Consider the following 17,953-nt stretch of genomic DNA (forward strand, 5'->3'; position numbering starts at 1 on the left):
GGCAGGATGAAACCATAAGCCCTGCTGAAAACAACTTTGCACCTTTCTTCCCTCGCTCTCACACAAACCCTGCATGCTGCTCTTATTAGTTGCCTTTGAGTCAGCTCCAACTCATGGAGACCTTAAGTACGTGCCATCCTTAGGATCTTTGATATGCTCGCGTCCATTGTTGTGGCTACTGTGTCAATCCATCTGATCAAGGGTTTCTCTCTTTTTCATGACCCTCTGCTTATCAAACCACCCTGCATGAATCTTCCAGGATGCAAAATATAGTGTCATTTCAGGTAGGGTATAAGAATGAATCTCTCCCCCCTGGAACTAACTCAGCCACACACATTCACTCACTCTTTCATTCATTCAGCATGTGGATGGACATGCACACTCCGTACTGGACCTCACAGCGGGAAAGGACACACCCCTGTGCCTGAGGGATCCACAGCCAGGTGGACACGAGGGATAAAAGAATCGGCAAGAGGAACTGAGGAGAAAGAAACTCAGGTTTATTGAGCACCTGCTGGTGCGGGCATGCCACAAACACACAACACTCCAATGCGGTTTGTTCAGAGATGGGATTCTAGAGGCTTTCCAGCTGCGGATGGTGGTCCGACCAGTTCCCATCCACTGGGAAAGAAGGGGGCGGCCACTGGACACCTTTTTTTTACAATTAACATGACTGAAACTGACAATGAGGAACTTGGAGAGTCCTATCCAGGGCTTAGAGGCCACATCAGTACTCAGGGGCTGCTCTGTCCGTATGGTTTCTCATCTTTGGCCCCGACACAGAGCCCACCAAGCTATTGGCAACCAACAAAGTTTTCCTTCTGCAAGCTTGAGAAATCAAGGGTGCTCAGTGTCCCTAGAGACCGATTTCTGGCTCTTCGTGCACACTTCCCATCAGCAGGAGGGAATGTTCTTCACGCCTGTGAATTCTCTCCCTGCCGACTGCTTTTCTCTCTCCTGGGAAGCAGCGACATGGGGATAATTTCTCCCTGGTTGACCTCTGGCACAACTAAGAATACAAGCTCACAATGGTTCATTTTCTTAAAGTTTCCTTCGGAGGAAAGAGGCAAATTTGGCAAGTGTCTGATCAGGATTTCATAGCACCAAGAGTTTCCTTAAAATTGGCAGCTAGAGTTCAGCTTGGGGCTGTCAGAAAAATGGAGAAAAAAATCCACCACCCTACACATCAAGTTTTCCCGAGTCTAGAGGAGTGAGGAAATATCTCACAAAGCATCAGCATAGGAAACAATAATAATATAATAATTCACAATAATAATATTAATAATAATCTGACCGACCAGCAGCATCTGTTGGCTTTAATAATTTTGAGGTCTCCCACAAAAGTAAAACAAAAACAAACGATAAAAGAAATTGAAAGACAAATGCACATGGCTGAAGTGTTCAAGACCTCTGGCTTCCCATTGGACGCTGAGTTCAAGTTTCAGGAAATCCACCGCAGTCTCCAGGCTCTCTGGAATCTTCTAGGGACCTTTCACATTACCTGGGCGGGCAGCGAGGCTGGCAAAGTAGGCACACTGGGAGGGGTCACACTGGCCAGGGGGGCCAGGCAGGCCTGGGGGACCAGGGTGTCCAGCCGGTCCTGTCTCCCCTTGAGGACCAGGGCTCCCAGGAAGCCCATCTTTAGCATAGCCAGGTTCCCCAGGTAGACCTGGTGCAGGGATTGAAAAACAAACAGAAGTTCCACCTGGGACTGTTTTATGAGATTTGTAATTCACAGAATCCACTTCAAGGATTCACGGGGTCCACTACAGTTGTCTTAGTAAGAAGGCATGAAGCTGGCATTTTAGAATGATTTAATAAAACAAATCGTTTTCTGACTCCTCAAACAAGCCTGACTCTTCCCCACCCCCACCCACCCCCACCCACCCATTCCTGGGTCCCTGTGGCTGATGGTGGGAGGGCTGCTGTGTGGTTCTCATCTCCATGGTAGATGCCCCCTCTGCAGACCAGGCCATTCCTACCTGGGATTCCAGGGGGCCCCATCTCGCCTCGAAGGCCAACTCCAGGTACACCTGGGTCACCTTTGGCTCCTCGCTCACCTGGTGAGAAAAACGTGCACATCGGATGTGCAGACCCACAATGAGGGCAGACACAGAGATCCCCCAGCAGGAACTGCAGGTCCAACACTGCGCTGCCACAGAGCCCTACTCCGAACCACTCTGGCTCACACATGCTCGTCACATGGCACCCCAGCTGGAGCCACATCACGTGCCTCCTTCCCCAGGGTTGAGGTCCTTCCTCTCTTTGTCTTTCACATCTTGCTGCCCGCAGAGAGTCTGCATTCTGACCTGCTTGCCTCTCTGTGGCAAGCTAAGTGGGATGCAGAGACTGCTGTTGTCCAGAGCTACCTGTATCCAGGTAAGCCACTCTAACTGAGAACTGACGTGTGGGCAGCCATTCTTAGCTGCACCTCTAAAGCCATTCTTTCCAATTACAAGGCTGACATGTAGTCTCCATTTTGCTGGAGATTAAATGTCTTATTTCTCGGTTAGTCTCAACTCAGAAGAGGAAGAAGAGGGTGGATTGTACTACCCCTCTGAGACTCTAGAACAGTGGAGAAGGAAAGCAAACACAAAGTAGGAGGCAACTGATTCAGTCTTCCTAGCAGAATTATCATTTGCAAAAATGTCAAGTATGAAAACTTCTTAAACACATGAAAAAATTACAGGAAGCCCAAATTCAGGGTGTTGCCAAGCTGCAGGGAAAAAGAAAAGCATGAATAATGCAGAACAGTGGGAAGCGAGTGCCCTGCTCACGGGTTCCTTCCCATAGTAAGAGAGGCGGATCTCCTCCAGGGGCTTCACTCACCTTTGGGACCGATTGGTCCAGAGGGTCCTTCCAGACCCCCCTGCCCTGGCCGGCCCGGCTCCCCCATGGGACCTGCCTGGCCTGGCAGCCCATCTTTTCCAGGAGGTCCGGGGGGCCCAGGTCTGCCTTGAGATGCCTTCGTGTGCACTGGGAACATCTGAGCCAGGAGGTAGGCAAGTTTGGCTATGGAGCAGGAAAAAAAGAGACATTTTAGGAAGGAGGGATAGAGGAGGAAGGATGAAAGGGCAACCCATGGCAAAGCTCTGAACTCGGGAGACAGTATCAACCACCAAGATAATGGAAACACCACCAGCAGGGCACTGCATGTGTGCCTGCACCTCCCAGCTGGGCCAACCGCAAGGGTGCGTCAGCCACAGTGGTGACCATCACTGCCTCTCCCTGGCTGGGATCTCAGGGCAGCCAGGTGGCCTCGGTGTCCTCTTCTACAAAATGTGGATGAGATGATGACTACCTACAGGGTTGGTATGACGATGGGGTAAATGAGATGCTGCATGTGAAAGAGTGCCTGGCTCATGCACTGTGCTCAGTGGGTGCTGGCTGCTGTGATAGTGCAGGCCTGACAGCAGGAATAATATCGGTGGTGGTGGTAAGAGTAGTACAGTCACCCCTTGGGATCTGCTGGGGTGGGTTCCAGGACCCCTGCGGATACCAAAATCTGCAGATGCTCAAGTCCGTTATACGAAATGGCATCGTATTTGCATACAACCTAGGCGCATCCTCCCATGTACTTTAAATCATCTCTAGGTTACCTACGGTACCTAATACAATGTAATGCTACGTAAACAGTTGTTATAGAGTACTGTATTGTTTAGGGATAATGACAAGGCAGGAGGCCAACAATGCTCACACAATGGGTGCCAGAGAGAGACTGAGGATCTGTGAGATGACGGGAGGCTACAGCAGGAGACACTCCACATCACTTCATCCTCGGATTCAGTGTAGTTCTCAGCACGCAGCAAATTCAAGTTTGGCTTTTTGGAACTTTCTGTTTATTTTCCTGGATATTTTCAGTCTGCAGTTGGTTGAATCCACAGATGTGGAACTTGCAGATACAGAGGACTAACTGTAGTAGTTGTAGTAATTGTCAGATGGGGAAATTGAAGCTTACACAAAGCTACTTAGTGACTCTTCCTCTCTGAATATCAACTTCCTCTTCTGCGACCTGAAGGGCTGGGTATCCTGGTCATTAAAGATGTTTATAAGGAGCCCCAGTGGTGCAATGGTTAAGTGCTCGGCTGCCAACTGAAAAGTTAGTGGTTTGAACCCACCTAGTGGCTTCTTGGGAGAAAGACCTGGCAGTCTGCTCCCGTAAAGTTTACAGCCTAGGAAATCCTATGGGGCAGTTCTACTCTGTCTCTATGAGTAGGAATAGGCTCAATGGCACCTAACAACAGCAACAAAAACAAAGATCTTTATACATCTACAAGGTTAAGATTACAGAATTGGTTCGAATTCCAGGAGGTCCAGTTGCTAATCCTCCACGTCTTCCTGCAGTGCCACCTTTGTCTCTCATAATCACAGATAAGCAGGGCCACACCCCTTGTATTGTAGGTGGCATGATGGAGCCCAGACAGGCTGCCCAAGGCTTCCCAGCATTTTAGTAGTCAAACCAAGGCAGAGGCAGGGTCTGGTGGCTGTCTGGCTGATGTGTTTCCCCCAGCAGCCCCTTCCTTCCACTCAATGGGGTAGATGGGAGAATGTGTGGTCTCATTCTGGGATGCTCGCTAATTACTTCTCCAAGCCTTGCCTCTCTCATTTTCAATGTGGAGTCGATGCTAGCCCCTCAAAGGATTGTTTGGAAGAACTCAGCCCAGAAGAAGCTCCATCCAAACCAAGTTCACATCGGGTCTTGTCTCCCCACCCTCCGCCAAGGGAGAGGCCATTTTTTCACTGATAAACGCCCAGAAGATGGACTTGGAGATCATCACCCAGGAGACCTCAGGACACACCGTCTCATGGACCCCCCATTCCAGCCTTTGGTTTCCTTCCTTTCTTCACCCTCGCATCCACCCAACCCCAGCTCCTTGCTCCAGGTAATGGTCTTATGCCCCACTGTGTGTGGAGATGGACCAGGGCAAGGATGAGCGCCATCTTGCTCTCCACTTGTCCCATGCCCAGCACAGAGCCTGGTATGTGGCAGGTGCAAAATAACTGTCTGAGGTGTGACCACATGCACAGATGTGCCTACTCCTTTTACACCCGTGTCTGGGAAGCAATTACAGATTCCTCATCTTCCCGACACAGGGTTGGTAATGACTGTCTCCTATAGTTTCCATCACAGAGGGAAGTGAGAATGGCTATCATTCAAGAGAGTGTGATGGTTAAGAGAGTGGATTCTGAAGCAGGCTGCCCAGGTGCACACCCAGCTCTGACACTTCCCAGCTCTTCAACCATAGGCAAGTTAATTTAGCACTTCCGTTCCTCGGTTCCTGACAATGCTTCTAAAACTGCACGTGCCTCAGGAGGTTGTTGGGAGATGTCCATGAGGTAGCTTGTGTAAGAGCTTAGAACCCCCTGGGATATGTGCAGGCCCTACCTGCTGGCGTTATTACCATTACTACCCACCTTTCTCCCTCACTGAGCACCTGCTGAGTACCAGACTCGTGATGGACTGCAGGGGTTGAACAATAAATCCAATACGGCAGGGCTAAAAGGACTCTAATTCCTTGAATGCACTGTGTCTTCTTGCTCCCCTCAGGGTCTTTGCACATGCTGTTCCAAAGGTCTGGAGTCTCATGCCATCTTTCCACTTGCAGTTCACATAGCTCTGCCCCCAGGAAGCTTCTCTTCAGTCTGCCCCACCCCCAACCTATCTTAGGTGCTTTCACCTGTCCTCTTTCAATGCCCTCCATGATAAATCGCATCACAGAGCTTTCCTTATCGGACTGAAATCACCTTGTCTGTTTACTAACCTAAGGAGCTCTGGTGGTACGGTGGTTAAAGTACTCGGCTGCTAACTGAAAGGTCAGCGATTCAAACCCACCAGCTGCTCCATGGGAGAAAGATGCGGCAATCTGCTTCTGTAAGGATTTACAGCCTTGGTAACCCTATGGGGCAGTTTTACTCCATCCTATAGGGTCGCTATGAGTCGGAATCGACTCGACGGTAATGGGTTTGGATTTCAGGTTACTTATCTATCTCCTCCCCTGGACTGTGAGCTCTCTGAGGCCCACAGCAGTCCCCACCATCATTACTTGTTGACTGGATAAATGACTGAAAGCACAGAATAAATGAATGATCACAGCATAGCTGATTTTATAGGTGGTGAGCTCCCCCTCACTAAAGGTGATCAAGCTCTGAAAAGAGAGTCTACTGTGTCAAATAAGGGCTATACTTGAGCCACCAAGTCACTTCCCAATCCCAAAATTTTACATTTGAGTTGGTCTTAGTATGTTCCCCCGCTCCCCCAACCAGGCTGTAAATGTTCCAAAGGTAAAGTAAAGGAACTGCTCCCTGGAGTTGTCACAAGCCTCCATCTGGGCCCTTATCTGCATGGCTGTAATCAAGTCTAGCTACTCACTTTCCAGCTGCTTCCCGAGCTCTTCTTGAATAAGCCGGCGTAGGGTGTCCATGGATGGAGACTCCCCCTAGGAAGGCGGAAGTGGGGTTATTTATCATCACAGCAAATTCTGCCGCCAAAGACCCCTGACGGCTCAGGAAGCGGACAGCAACATGGGCAAGACATACCCTGGGACGCACATTTTCCTAGTCCCGTCCTTTCACACCCTTTTTGCAGAGATACCTGCTGCCATCAAGTCGATTCTGGCTCATGCCAATCTTGTGTGTGTCAGAGTAGAACTGGACTTCATAAGGTTTTCAATGGCTGCTTTTTGAAAGTAGATGGCCAGGCCTTTCTTCTGAGGTACCTCTGAGTGGACTCAAACCTTCAACCTTTTGGTTAGCAGATGAGTACACTAACCTTTTCCGCCACCAGGGACTCCAGAACACAAAGAACACATATACTGATTTACACTAACAGCACACTGTGGCTTCCATAGAGAATTTAGGGTTTGCAATCAGTCCTTTCACTTTGCCCTCATTAGGGGAGACATTTTTAATGATTACAGGCCAAGGACGAGAGTCCCACACAGCTTTCAGATTGAAGGACAGAGTTTAAAGCTTCTAGCATCCAGGTTCGGCCACCGCCCATTGGTCAGTGGAGGCTTGTGAGTTGCCATGATGCTGAACAGGTTTCAGCGGAACTTCCAGACTGAGATGGACTAGGAAGAAAGGCCTAGAGATCTACTTCCAAAAATCAGCCAGTGAAAACCCAGTGGATCACAACAGTCCAAACCCATCATGCGTGGAGTTGCACTGAGCAGGGCCAACTTGAAGGCAGCTAATGACCACACAGTGTCCAGTTCAGGAAAGGGGTCTTTCTGAAATAGCAGTTTTGTAGACTCTCATCTTGGGTTATCAATTTTAAATCATCGTCTTTAAAACCCAATGAGGCTGGCAGAGCAAGATGTTCCTAAGCTGGCTCTCAGTTTTCAAGGTATTCCTGATGCCAAGACAGCCGAGTCTGGAGGACTCCTTCACACTGAGACAGAGGGCAGAAGGCAAGAGGTGCTCTTTTTTGTTATGTTTTGAGCTCCTCCTAAGCTAGGCACCTTTTCTCACTTCAATCATCATAACACAGTTGCTGGGAGGCGAGGTCCTCACCCTCTTGTGCAGACACAGAAGGCCCACTCAGGAGGGGAAGGAGCCAGACCAGGTCCCACTGAATCTGTCACCAGGCTCCTCTGGCTCCCCTCTCGGGCTGCGCACAGCCCCAAGTCCAGGCCACGCCAGCATCCTTACCCTCAGTCCTGGGAATCCTGGCTGGCCCGGAGGCCCTGGGGGTCCCGCCAGTCCATTCTCCCCTGGTGGTCCTTGGGGGCCCATCAGGCCAGTGTGGCCTTTGTGTCCGGGGATCCCAGGGTCCCCAGGCTGGCCCTTCCCGCCAGGAGGCCCTTTGTCCCCTTTGGTTCCAGGATTTCCCTAGAGCAGGAAAGAAGCATGTCAACAGGTGGAGGGCTCAGAGGTGCGCCCACTGCCGACTCACACCTCTGCAGCGCAGGAGGGGCTCCCTGCATCCTCCACTCCTGCAGCCTTGAAAAGGAGACCTGGGCCCTGGCCAGCCATGACTCGGGAGTCCATCCCATCTGCTGGGCCTGACCGCAAGGGTGAGGAGGCAGAGTCGCCTGCCATGTCACACAGGCAGTCTGTGGAGGAGAAGGTGAGAAACCCAACTCCCAAACCCTGACACTGTGTTCCACCCCAATAGAGAAGGCCAGCGCACCCTAGGCCGGTCTTGTTTTCCATCACCTGGAAGGACAGCAGTGCTCTTTATGTACAGGTTCTCATGCTCAGGTCATCTTCTACTCCCTTCTCCTAGCTCTCCCGTATTATCCAGCACCCTCAAAGAAGTCACTGAACGGGACTCTTTTCTCCTCATCTTCATCAAAGTTGGGAGTGCTGGATCCAAGCATTTGGGAACCATGGCAACCACAGGGCAGTTCCATGCTCTCAGCCCAGCAAGCCCCTGTGGTCACTGGGTCTGACAACATGGTGACTCCATTAACGGCCTCAGTGTGTAACATCCTACTCCATCGTTAGGATGCAGCAGAGAGGGGAGGAACGGGGATCGGTGGCAAGGAGAGGAAAAGGAAGAGAAACAAGATGGTAGCTGCAAAGATGACATGGCTGTGACAATGACTTAGAGCTCCAGGCAGTAATGAAACCATCTCCAACATGTGTTCAAACTAAAGAGGCAAAACAGTGGCTAAGGCGCAATACTTTCTGAGGAGTTAGATAAAACACACACACACACGTATGTATATATATATATGTGGGGATGGACTCTAGGAAGGGGATGGGACCTGAGGCAGCAGGTGGATAAGGACATAATTTTTATCACTTTTGTGCTATTTGCATTGTTTAACTATATTGCTTTTTCAACAACAACAAGAAGCAGTGGAATTTGAAAATAATGAATTTGGCCAGAACCAAAGAAGGTCACTTAAATTTTCCAGACGTGATGCCTGTTGCTTAAATCTGAAATCAGGGTCTGTGAAAGTGCCAGTTCTTAGCAGCGTGGATTCACCAGTAAGCACGGTATGTATGCGCTTACAGTAAGCCAAGTAGGCAAGGGCTTAGTTGTGCTTGCTCACCAACCTGTAGTGTGCAATTTCACCTGGTTGTAAAACTGTGCACTACAGATTAGTAAGCAAGCACATTTAAGCGCCTGTGCACCTTGCTTATTGGGTAACCTGTCCCTGGTTCTCAGTGCCCCTGAATGTCAAGGCCCTATTGCATATGTTGAACAGCATTTCCTGTTCATTAAACGTCTCAGTATCACTTTGTGGTGAGAGGATCTGTCCCATATTTCAAACATCCCCAGGAGTGTGAGGGAATGAGGGAACAGGTCTAACCACCACCTGGCACCCCTCCGTGAAACCACTTAGCAGGAGGAAAGGAGCTTTCCACCTCTTCAGGTATGAGAGAAGGGATTCGTGTTTGTGGTCTGAATTCCCAGGCTCCCAGCCAAAACTCACGTTCATACTGGGCAGGGATAGCTCCCATGCCACCTGACTCTCGCGTGGGGGGACCTCAAAGCCCCCCATCACCCTGGCTCCATCACTCAGGGCCAGCAGCTGAAAGGACAGAGGAGTGGGTGACCCAGGCAGGAGGAGGGATGGAGAACAAGAGGGAGAGAGAAATGAGTGACTTTTTCCCTCTCCTCCAGCCCGCAGGATAAGTCAGCTCCTCACTGTCCAACTTGCAAAGAAAGCCGCAATAAACTCTTCACAGGACCATGGAAAATAAGCTGGGGTGGGGGGACTAGGGGCGCTGACTTCCATGTGGTGAGACACAGTGACGCAGGCTGACCCAGCCAAGGACTATGGGCAAAGGGGATGCTGGCTGCCCCTCAAAGCTGCAGCATTTGTCAGGGGTGTGAGAACACTCCCTTCCCCTCCAACTTTTCTGCAAAAATGCATCCCCTGCCCCCAGCCCCTGTTGATTTTTGGAGAAATGTAAAGAAAGCCTTTCTGAGTGCAGCGCCAAGACAACTCATTATGGGAAAATCTGTTCTCCTGTCACCTCCAGCAACAAGGCTGCTCTTGGTAAATTGGCACTTGGAGAGCCTGGAGCCATGGCCACATTGTCATGCAAGGGGCTTCCGCTCAGGGAGAGAGAATCTGTCACCATCCTGAACACTTGCCTTTGAATGTGTAATTGCAGTGATTTTATGCCTTAAAATAACAAGCAAAGGAAAAGAGAAGAGGAAAAGCCAGTAACAACAACGATGACAATAATATCGGGGAGAAAATGAACCCCCTCTGCGGACTGGGTGCAAGCCAGCACTCCACTGTGGACTAAGCCCAGCCTGTGTGTCCCTGAGCCACTGTGAGAAGGCCAGGTTCCTTGGGACAGCCCTGCCCCACTTACCCTTTCTCCTTTGGACCCCGGCTCTCCCGGCTTCCCAGCAGCACCCTGCAATGACATCCAAGGGGAGGGCGGTCACTCACCCTGGGCATGTATGTGGGTGTCTGTGCCTTGCTGGTTCTTCTACACTGTCCTGTGGGCTGGGGGCCAAGGACCCTAGAGGAACAGCATCCCCCAAGAGTATCTTAGGTTGTCTAGACACTTCCTCCATTTCTCCAGCCACTGCCCTCTCCAGACCCATTGGGCGGTGGCACCAGCCTGCTATCTGGTCCCCTGACCCATGGCCAGCCCCGTCCCGTTCCCCCTCCACCCCACTCACCATAATATCTAAGCTCCTTAACTTACCCAGGAGGCCCTGCCTGAGCAGACCTTGGACCAGCCCTCACCGCCCTGTGCCCTGGCCAACTATGCTACAGCTAAACCTAGTGACAGTGGCTCCCCAATGCTATGACCAGGCAGGGCTGCTGCCACCGTCCCTCTGCCCAACCACTCCCACCTGGCCTCCAGGCCCCCTCCAAGAAGCCCTCCCTGTCCCTCTGCCCAGACAACCAGCTCTCACCTGGTCTCCAGGCCCCCTCTAGGAAGCCCTTCCTGACCACCTCATTCCTCTGCCCAGATAACAAGCTCCCACCTGGCCTCCAGGCCCCCTCCAGGAAGCCCTCCCTGACCACCGAGCACTTGGGGACAGGTCCTTTTCAGTGTCCCAGTGGTCCCAGACCCTTCCTGGAGAGCAGTCACTCTGGGGCATGTGGTCTCACTGCTGAGACCCTTCCCTCCCTGCTGATGTTGCTCTGTGGCTCTCTCCACCTGGGGTGTTTCTTTATTCCCTCTTTGTCTTTCTCCTCTGTCCCCTCCTCTCTGGCCAGGATCCATCCTCTTGCTTGGGTCACTTGGCAGTGGCTGACACCTAGCTTTCTTTCTACTTAGAGGTGGTAGCAGGCATGCATTTAGACCATAAGCATTTGCAAAGCAGGGGCTATGTTGAATTCACCTCTAGACTTCAGTCTTCTCACTCAGCCCTGCTCTGCACTTAAGGCGTTCAGAAAACACAGGCTGAAGGGCTTGAAATTTGGGGAGCAAATTCAGCAGCCCATGTCCCATCTTCTGCCCAGTGGAGCCCAAACTGATTCAAAAGAAGACATTCAAAAGAGCAAATACTCTCAAGCTGCTCTGAGCCCAGGCCGAATCCGTCACCGTGGTCCCAGCAACATTTAAAGCATCCTCTTTCATGCAAAGAGCCACAATGAGTCCTGTGATGTGTGCAGAGAAGGCTAAGACGCAGCCCTGGTTCCTAAGGAGTGAGTTCACAGCTTAGCTAAGAAGCAGATGTGGGCATGACGGATTCTCATACAAGATGAACCGAAATGATTTAAGTTGTAGACAGTCAAAGTGTTTTAGGGGTCCTAGGAGGAAGAGCTTGAGTCTGTATATTGGGGGCACAGAACTTAGAAGGACAGATACAATCTAACAGGCAGAGAAGGTAAGGAAAGGCATTCAGGGTGGGTAGAAGAGTGAGGCCAAGCCGTGGAGATGGGGAAGATGGGGACACTGCATGCAGGGTAGCCAGGGACAAGAACCCACGTTAGGATGAGGGAGTGGGGCTGGATCAGGGAAGACCTGGATGCCGTCTTAGAGTCTGGACTGTACCCCAATAGGCAATAGGAAGCCAGAGAGAGGGAGTGCAGGCAACAATCCAACTGCATGTGTTTGGAACCAGCGCACCCAGAAAACCCACTGCTGTCGAGTCTATTACGACTCATAGCAGTCCTATAGAACAGAGCAGAACTGCGCCATAGGATTTCCAAGGCTGTAATCTTTTCGGAAATAGACTGACATCAGAGCGGCTGGTGAGTTTGAACCAATGACCTTTCGGTTAGCAGCCTAGCAGTTAATCACTGGATTCCCTTCTCTCCATTTTTTCTTTCTTTTATTCATTCATTCACCCGATGTTTCCAAGCCTCCTCTGTACAGAGCTCCTGGGCTATGGCAGAAGAGAGCACAGCTAAGACAGAGCATAATGGGTGCCTGCTTTGTTCTGGGTGGTCAAGGAAGGCCTCTTTGCAAGGGTGACAACTCAGCAAAGACCTCAGGATGAGGAGCAGTGGGAATAGGGGTACAGGAGGAGCAGGGGCAAGGGCTTTCTGAAAAGAAGGCCCAGTGTGTGTGGAAGCAGTTGGGAAAGAATGTGAAAGTTGCAGGAATTGAAAGGCCAGAGTGACTGGAGCCCAGAAAATGAGGGGGAGAGTGGGCAGGGGCCCGAACATCCCAGATTATACTAAGAATGCAAGGGGAGGACAGAGCTGAGTCATGACCTGCCTAGTGACATGAACTCCCAAAGATCTCCCTGGCTCCTGGGTGGAGAAAGACCACAGAAGGCAAGACTAGAAACAAGGAAACCATTTAGAGGTCATAGGACTAGTCCAGGTGAGCATACTGGGGCAGAGGTGGAGAGAAATAGACAGAACCGAAAGGTATTTTGGAGTAAGAGTCGACGGGACTTGCTGATGGAATGGATGTAAAAAGATAGATAAGCACAGGAGATGTACAAGATAGCTCCCCTGGAACAGCTACATAATCTGTAGGACCCTGTGAAAAATGAAAACATGGGTGCTTGTTCAAAAAGGGTGAAGGATTTCAAGATGGTGACAGCAGAGAATTAAAGCAAGTGAGGGGCCTTCTGAGCACAGGGCCTCGTGAAGACTCACAGTTCCCCCACCCACAGCCCATCCTGTGTTCCCACAGGACTGGGTCAGCAAGGAGGAGAAGAGCCTTGCAATACTTGCCTCCTTGCCTGGAACTCCTTTCTCTCCCGGTTCTCCCTGTGAAATACAACAACAGATCAGCGGGTTGCAGCATCAGCATGTTGCAAATACCACAACGTCTTCAAAACACATTTGCACTCAAGTCATGTTTCTGTAAGACAGCAATCAATGGTCCAACTGACCAAGGGCATCCTAAACAGGGTTCTCTGGTCAGCCTTTCCAGAGCAAAGGGAAAAAAAGTGCCCCAAGGTGGGGAGAGGAGCCTCCAGGGCTGGGCTCCTGGTCAATGGGATGGGGGTAACTCCAACAAGAGTGCCTCTGGGATTTCACTTTTATGAATTGTCTGGTTGAGGCAGGGCAGCCTCAGTGAGGTGCAGACTCACATTGGGAAATTAGACACCGGGTACTAGACTTAGACTGCCAGGGTCAAACCTTGGCTCCTCCGCTTACTGGTTTTATGGCTTGGCCAACCTCCTTACAACTCCCTAAAGCACTATGTGCCTCAGTTTCCCCATCTATAAAATGAGAACAGTACTTGTCCCTGCCTTATAGGATTGCCGTGAGCTTTAAATGTGTGGTTGTTGTTAGCTGGTGTTGAGTCGGTCCTTGACTCATGGCGACCCCATGCACAATGGAACAAAATGGTGCCCAGCCCGCACCATCCCCATGATCAATTGCAGTTCATAGGGTTTCCATCGGCTGATTTCTAAAAGCAGATCACCAGGCCTTTCTTCCTACTAAATGTGTTAGTACTTGTAAAGGACGCAGAACAGTGACAAGCCTGTAGTAAGGGTTCAACAAATAACCGCTGTTACTGTGATTGAGGAATTATCATTGCAATGGGTCGGGAAGAGCGGGTACCTGGAAGCTCAATGGCAGCCAGACTGTTATTAATAGAGGGCTGAGACGGAGGCTTTGGCCTTCAATGATGGCACTACTAAATGAACAGCCTCAGGTAAAAATAACTGGACAGAACGAGCAAATATACAGAAACCAAAGATTATCAGGGAGGGGGAAAGGTGAATTTTTTGATTAGGGGGCACTGAGTTTATTCTAACGGTGGGGGAATAATTTGAGACAGGACAGTGATAATGATTGCACGTGAAGAATGTGATCAATGTCACTGCATTGAACATGCAGAAATGGCTGAATTGGTGAATGGTTTGTAGTGTATACTTTCACCACAATTTAAAAAAAAAACAAGTGGACCCAGCCATCTGAGGGTCTGGGCTGCGATGGTAGGAAAGGGTGAAAGGGGCGTTACCATCTGTCATGGATTGAATTATGTCCCCCCAAAAATGTGTGTATCAGTTTGGCTGGGCCATGCTTCCCAGGGTGTGATTTTCCTGTATGTTGTAAATCCTGCCTCTATGATGTTAACGAGGGAGGAGGGGTGGCAGTTGTGTTAATGAGGCAGGACTCAACCTACAAGGTTGGATTGTGTCTTGGGGCAATCTCTTGAGATACAAAGAAGTGAGCAGAGAGACAGGGGACCTCATACCGCCAAGAAAGCAGTGCCCGGGGCAGAGTGCATCCTTTGAACTTGGGGTCCCTGCACAGAGATGTTCCTAGTCTGGGGGAAGATTGACGAGAAGGCCGACGGAGGCAGAAAGCCTTTCCTGGAGCTGACACCCCGAATTTGGACTTTTAACCTACTTTACTGTGAAGAAATAAATTTGTCTTTGCTAAAGCCATCCACTTGTGGTAGTTCTGTTACGGCAGCGCTAGATGACTAAGACACCACCCATGTGAGCTGAGCTGGCTGTGGGGTGAGCGTCGCGGGACAGAAGTAAATTGGAGGAGACACAGACAGGAACATGGGGTAAGCCTTCTACCCTTGCATGTTACGTACAGCCCTTGTTCTTCAGTCAGCAGTCCAAGTCATGGATCACAACGTGCAAAACACACCAGCGAGCTCAGTCTGGAAATGTTTGAACCCTTCAGCATGTCAGGGTGACCCTGCTACTGGTAGATCTCTGCCCAGAAACCCAGTAAAGACCACCCTGCAGCTCCCCTCTACCACTGAGCTGTGCACCAGCCGGGACACAGGCTTACTGCGTGGCCTTGAATAAAGCTCCTGTACCTTCTGACCCTGAAGCCCAAACCTGCTCGTCTTTAAAATGACTTCTGAAAGCCCATCAAGCTCCAGGGTCATCATCACGGCCACTATCCCACCACGACCATCACTACAGTGGTTCATTTACTGGGCCCTTGGGATGGGCCAGGCACCACTCCTGGTCCCTTTCCATGAATCATCTCATTTAATCCTCAGAGACAGGCGCTGTTGTCATCCCCACTAGAACAATGAGGGAATAAGGCACCCAGAGGCCAGGAGACCATCCTAAGTTCTCACCACTAGGGGGTGGAGGGGCTGAGGATCCCACCCCTGGGTAGGACTCTGAGCTCAGGTGATGACCAGTGCACTCCAGATCATGGTGCAGCTTTGACCAGATCATTCTGGCTGAGTAGATGACCTGAGTGAAGACACTGGTGGCTCAGTGGTAGAATGCTCGCCTTCCATGCCGGAGACCCAGGTTCAATTCCCGGCCAATGCACCTCATGCTTGGCCATCACTCATCTGTCAGTGGGGACTTGTGTGTTGCCACAATGCTGAACAGGCTTCAGCAGAGCTCCCAAACTAAGACAGACGAGGAAGAAAGGCCTGGCGATCTCCTTACAATAATCAGCCAACGAAAACCCTATGGATCACAACGGTCTGATCCACAGCTAATCATGAGGATGGTGCAGGACCGGGCATGGAGTCTTGGTGAGCTGGGGCCAACTCAACAGCAGCTAACAACAATAGATGACCTGAGGACACAGGAGGTGTCTGGAGATGTCCTGAACGTGAACTCACAGCTGGAGCCAGGCATCCTAGTCCCACTCGGGATCCCAGCTTACCGGAGGCCCACGGGGACCCTGGAAGCCGGGAAGCCCTGGGCTGGCATTTTCTCCTTTGCTTCCTTTCTGGCCCTGCAGAGAGAAAGCAGGGAATTAACACTTCAAGACGAAGTGCAAACATGAGCCAGTTCAGAATCCTCCCAACCCCACTGCACACCGATAGGCCTGGAAAAAAAAAAAAAAATTTTTTTTTTTTTTTTTTTTGAGGCCTGAGGCATCGTCAAATAGAAGAAAGGCTTCTTTCCTGAGATGGTGGGGAGTGGCTTGGGAAGAGACACGGAGACTGGGATCCTAACAGAGCTGTCAGAAAGTGGAGAAAGCACAACGAGACATGCCCCCAAACACCCAATGGCCCAACCACACAATGAAACAAAACCTAAATGGAACAAATACTTAACAAAACACCCTGATGTGTCGGTGGCCCCTCCAAGTAGCCGTCTAGTGAGATGTCACACTTCTTCCAAGGAGGCTACCCAGGCCCATGGTTTGTGGGATCATTCTTTGAGTATGGCCCGAGAGCCTTTGGGAATCTTTCTCCTTCAGCCTTCTGGGAAGCCACCATACGTGGGTTGGCTCTTCTGGGGGCACTCTGCAGGCAGTGGATTCAGCCACAAGTCCCCATCCCACCCCATCTTCTCTGTCTCACCTGGGCAACAAGCCCCACACCATGGCTCCTGAGGCACATCATTATACCTGGTAGGAATTCAGACTCCTTTGGTGCAGCTGTTCCCGGCCCAAAAGGTGATGGGGTCTCCACTAGGATGACCAGCTGTCCTGGTTTGCTCAGAACTGGTGGGTGTTCTAAGGCGTGGGACTCTCAGTGCTAAAACCAGGAAGTTCTTGGCAAACTGGGATGAGCTGGTCGCCCCCATCTCCATAGCGCCGGCAGTTAGCTGGTTAGGGCTGGTCTGCACTGTTGCCCCATGCAATTATATTTTGACCCACCACCTGTGGATAGGCCTTCTATATACGGTTCCCAGTTCAGCAAATAAAAATACAAGAGGGCTGGGCTGGGAGGAGACTAGTGGACAGACCTTGACTTATCCAACCTTACAGTTCATCCAAGAACCATCGTTCCTACCATGTCTCCCATCTTCTAGGCCTCATCCCCAAACCACAGGATCTTCTACTGAGGGACAGGGCTCTGAAGATTACTCATGTCACTCTCTTTCTTCTACCTACATATTTACTCTTCGTGCTGTCCCCAATTCCGCCTCCAAACCTGCAGGAAGAATGTCCTAAGCCAAGACTATTCTACCTCCATCTCCATGTTGCACACTTACCTGTCCTTTGGGAAGGTGAGCACTGGCCAACCTGACCCTGTCCTTTCATCCTCTAAGAATACCAAATGATGGCCGTGCAGCATTATTATTATTATTTTTGAGTTTGTAAGTTTTATCTCTTTGGATGCCTACAGTTGTAGACAACAGAGAGCCAAGCATATAATCATGTGGATTTTAAACTTTGAAATGGGCCCCTCCTGTAACCTCTCGCCTTCAGCCCATTTCTACCATCCAAACCCCATACCTCCCCAGTGATGCTTCTAGCAGTAGAAACCAGACAATCTGCAATGTGAACCACATGCCCCTTTCAAAGCTTTCCCCTGACTCCATCATTCAGCAGCAGAAGAGTACTCACTGGGTCTCCTGGAGGACCAGGGTCTCCTGGAGATCCAGGTGATCCATTCTTACCCTGATGGAAGAAAAAGAAGTGGTAATTCTGCCAAGATTCTCTGCAGGGCATCTCAGAGCAGGATGATGGAAGAGAGATTACTGAGCATGGAGGACTTGATTTCATACCTAGACTCTGTTACTTGAGCCAGTGTGGGTCTCAGTAAGTCACTTTATTACCCCGAAAACGTTTTTCAACTTGTACAGTGGGTTCAAACATACCAATGACTGTGAGGATGGCACAAGACTGGGTAATGTTTTGTTCTGTTCTGCATGGGGTTGCCATGACTTGGAGCCAATCTGATGGCAACTAACAATGACAACAGAAGATCATAATATTTA

General features: G+C 50.4%; 1 protein-coding gene across 1 annotated transcript in view; it reads right to left on the reverse strand.

Annotated features, from left to right (window-relative positions):
* Positions 1-492: 492 nt before the first annotated feature.
* Positions 493-17,953, reverse strand: part of COL22A1 (collagen type XXII alpha 1 chain) — a 301,234-nt gene continuing 283,773 nt past the window's right edge. Inside the window, exons 56-64 of the mRNA XM_064268112.1 lie at positions 17,580-17,633; positions 15,942-16,013; positions 13,062-13,097; positions 10,282-10,326; positions 7,651-7,830; positions 6,371-6,437; positions 2,830-3,012; positions 1,983-2,060; positions 493-1,669 (exon numbers count right to left, since the gene is read on the reverse strand). Of these exons, the coding sequence (XP_064124182.1) occupies positions 1,482-1,669; positions 1,983-2,060; positions 2,830-3,012; positions 6,371-6,437; positions 7,651-7,830; positions 10,282-10,326; positions 13,062-13,097; positions 15,942-16,013; positions 17,580-17,633 (903 nt within the window). The 3' untranslated portion in view covers positions 493-1,481. The remainder of the gene's footprint in view (positions 1,670-1,982; positions 2,061-2,829; positions 3,013-6,370; positions 6,438-7,650; positions 7,831-10,281; positions 10,327-13,061; positions 13,098-15,941; positions 16,014-17,579; positions 17,634-17,953) is intronic.

The sequence above is a fragment of the Loxodonta africana genome, chromosome 14 (assembly GCF_030014295.1).
Source record: "Loxodonta africana isolate mLoxAfr1 chromosome 14, mLoxAfr1.hap2, whole genome shotgun sequence".
NCBI classification, from domain to species: Eukaryota; Metazoa; Chordata; class Mammalia; order Proboscidea; family Elephantidae; genus Loxodonta; species Loxodonta africana.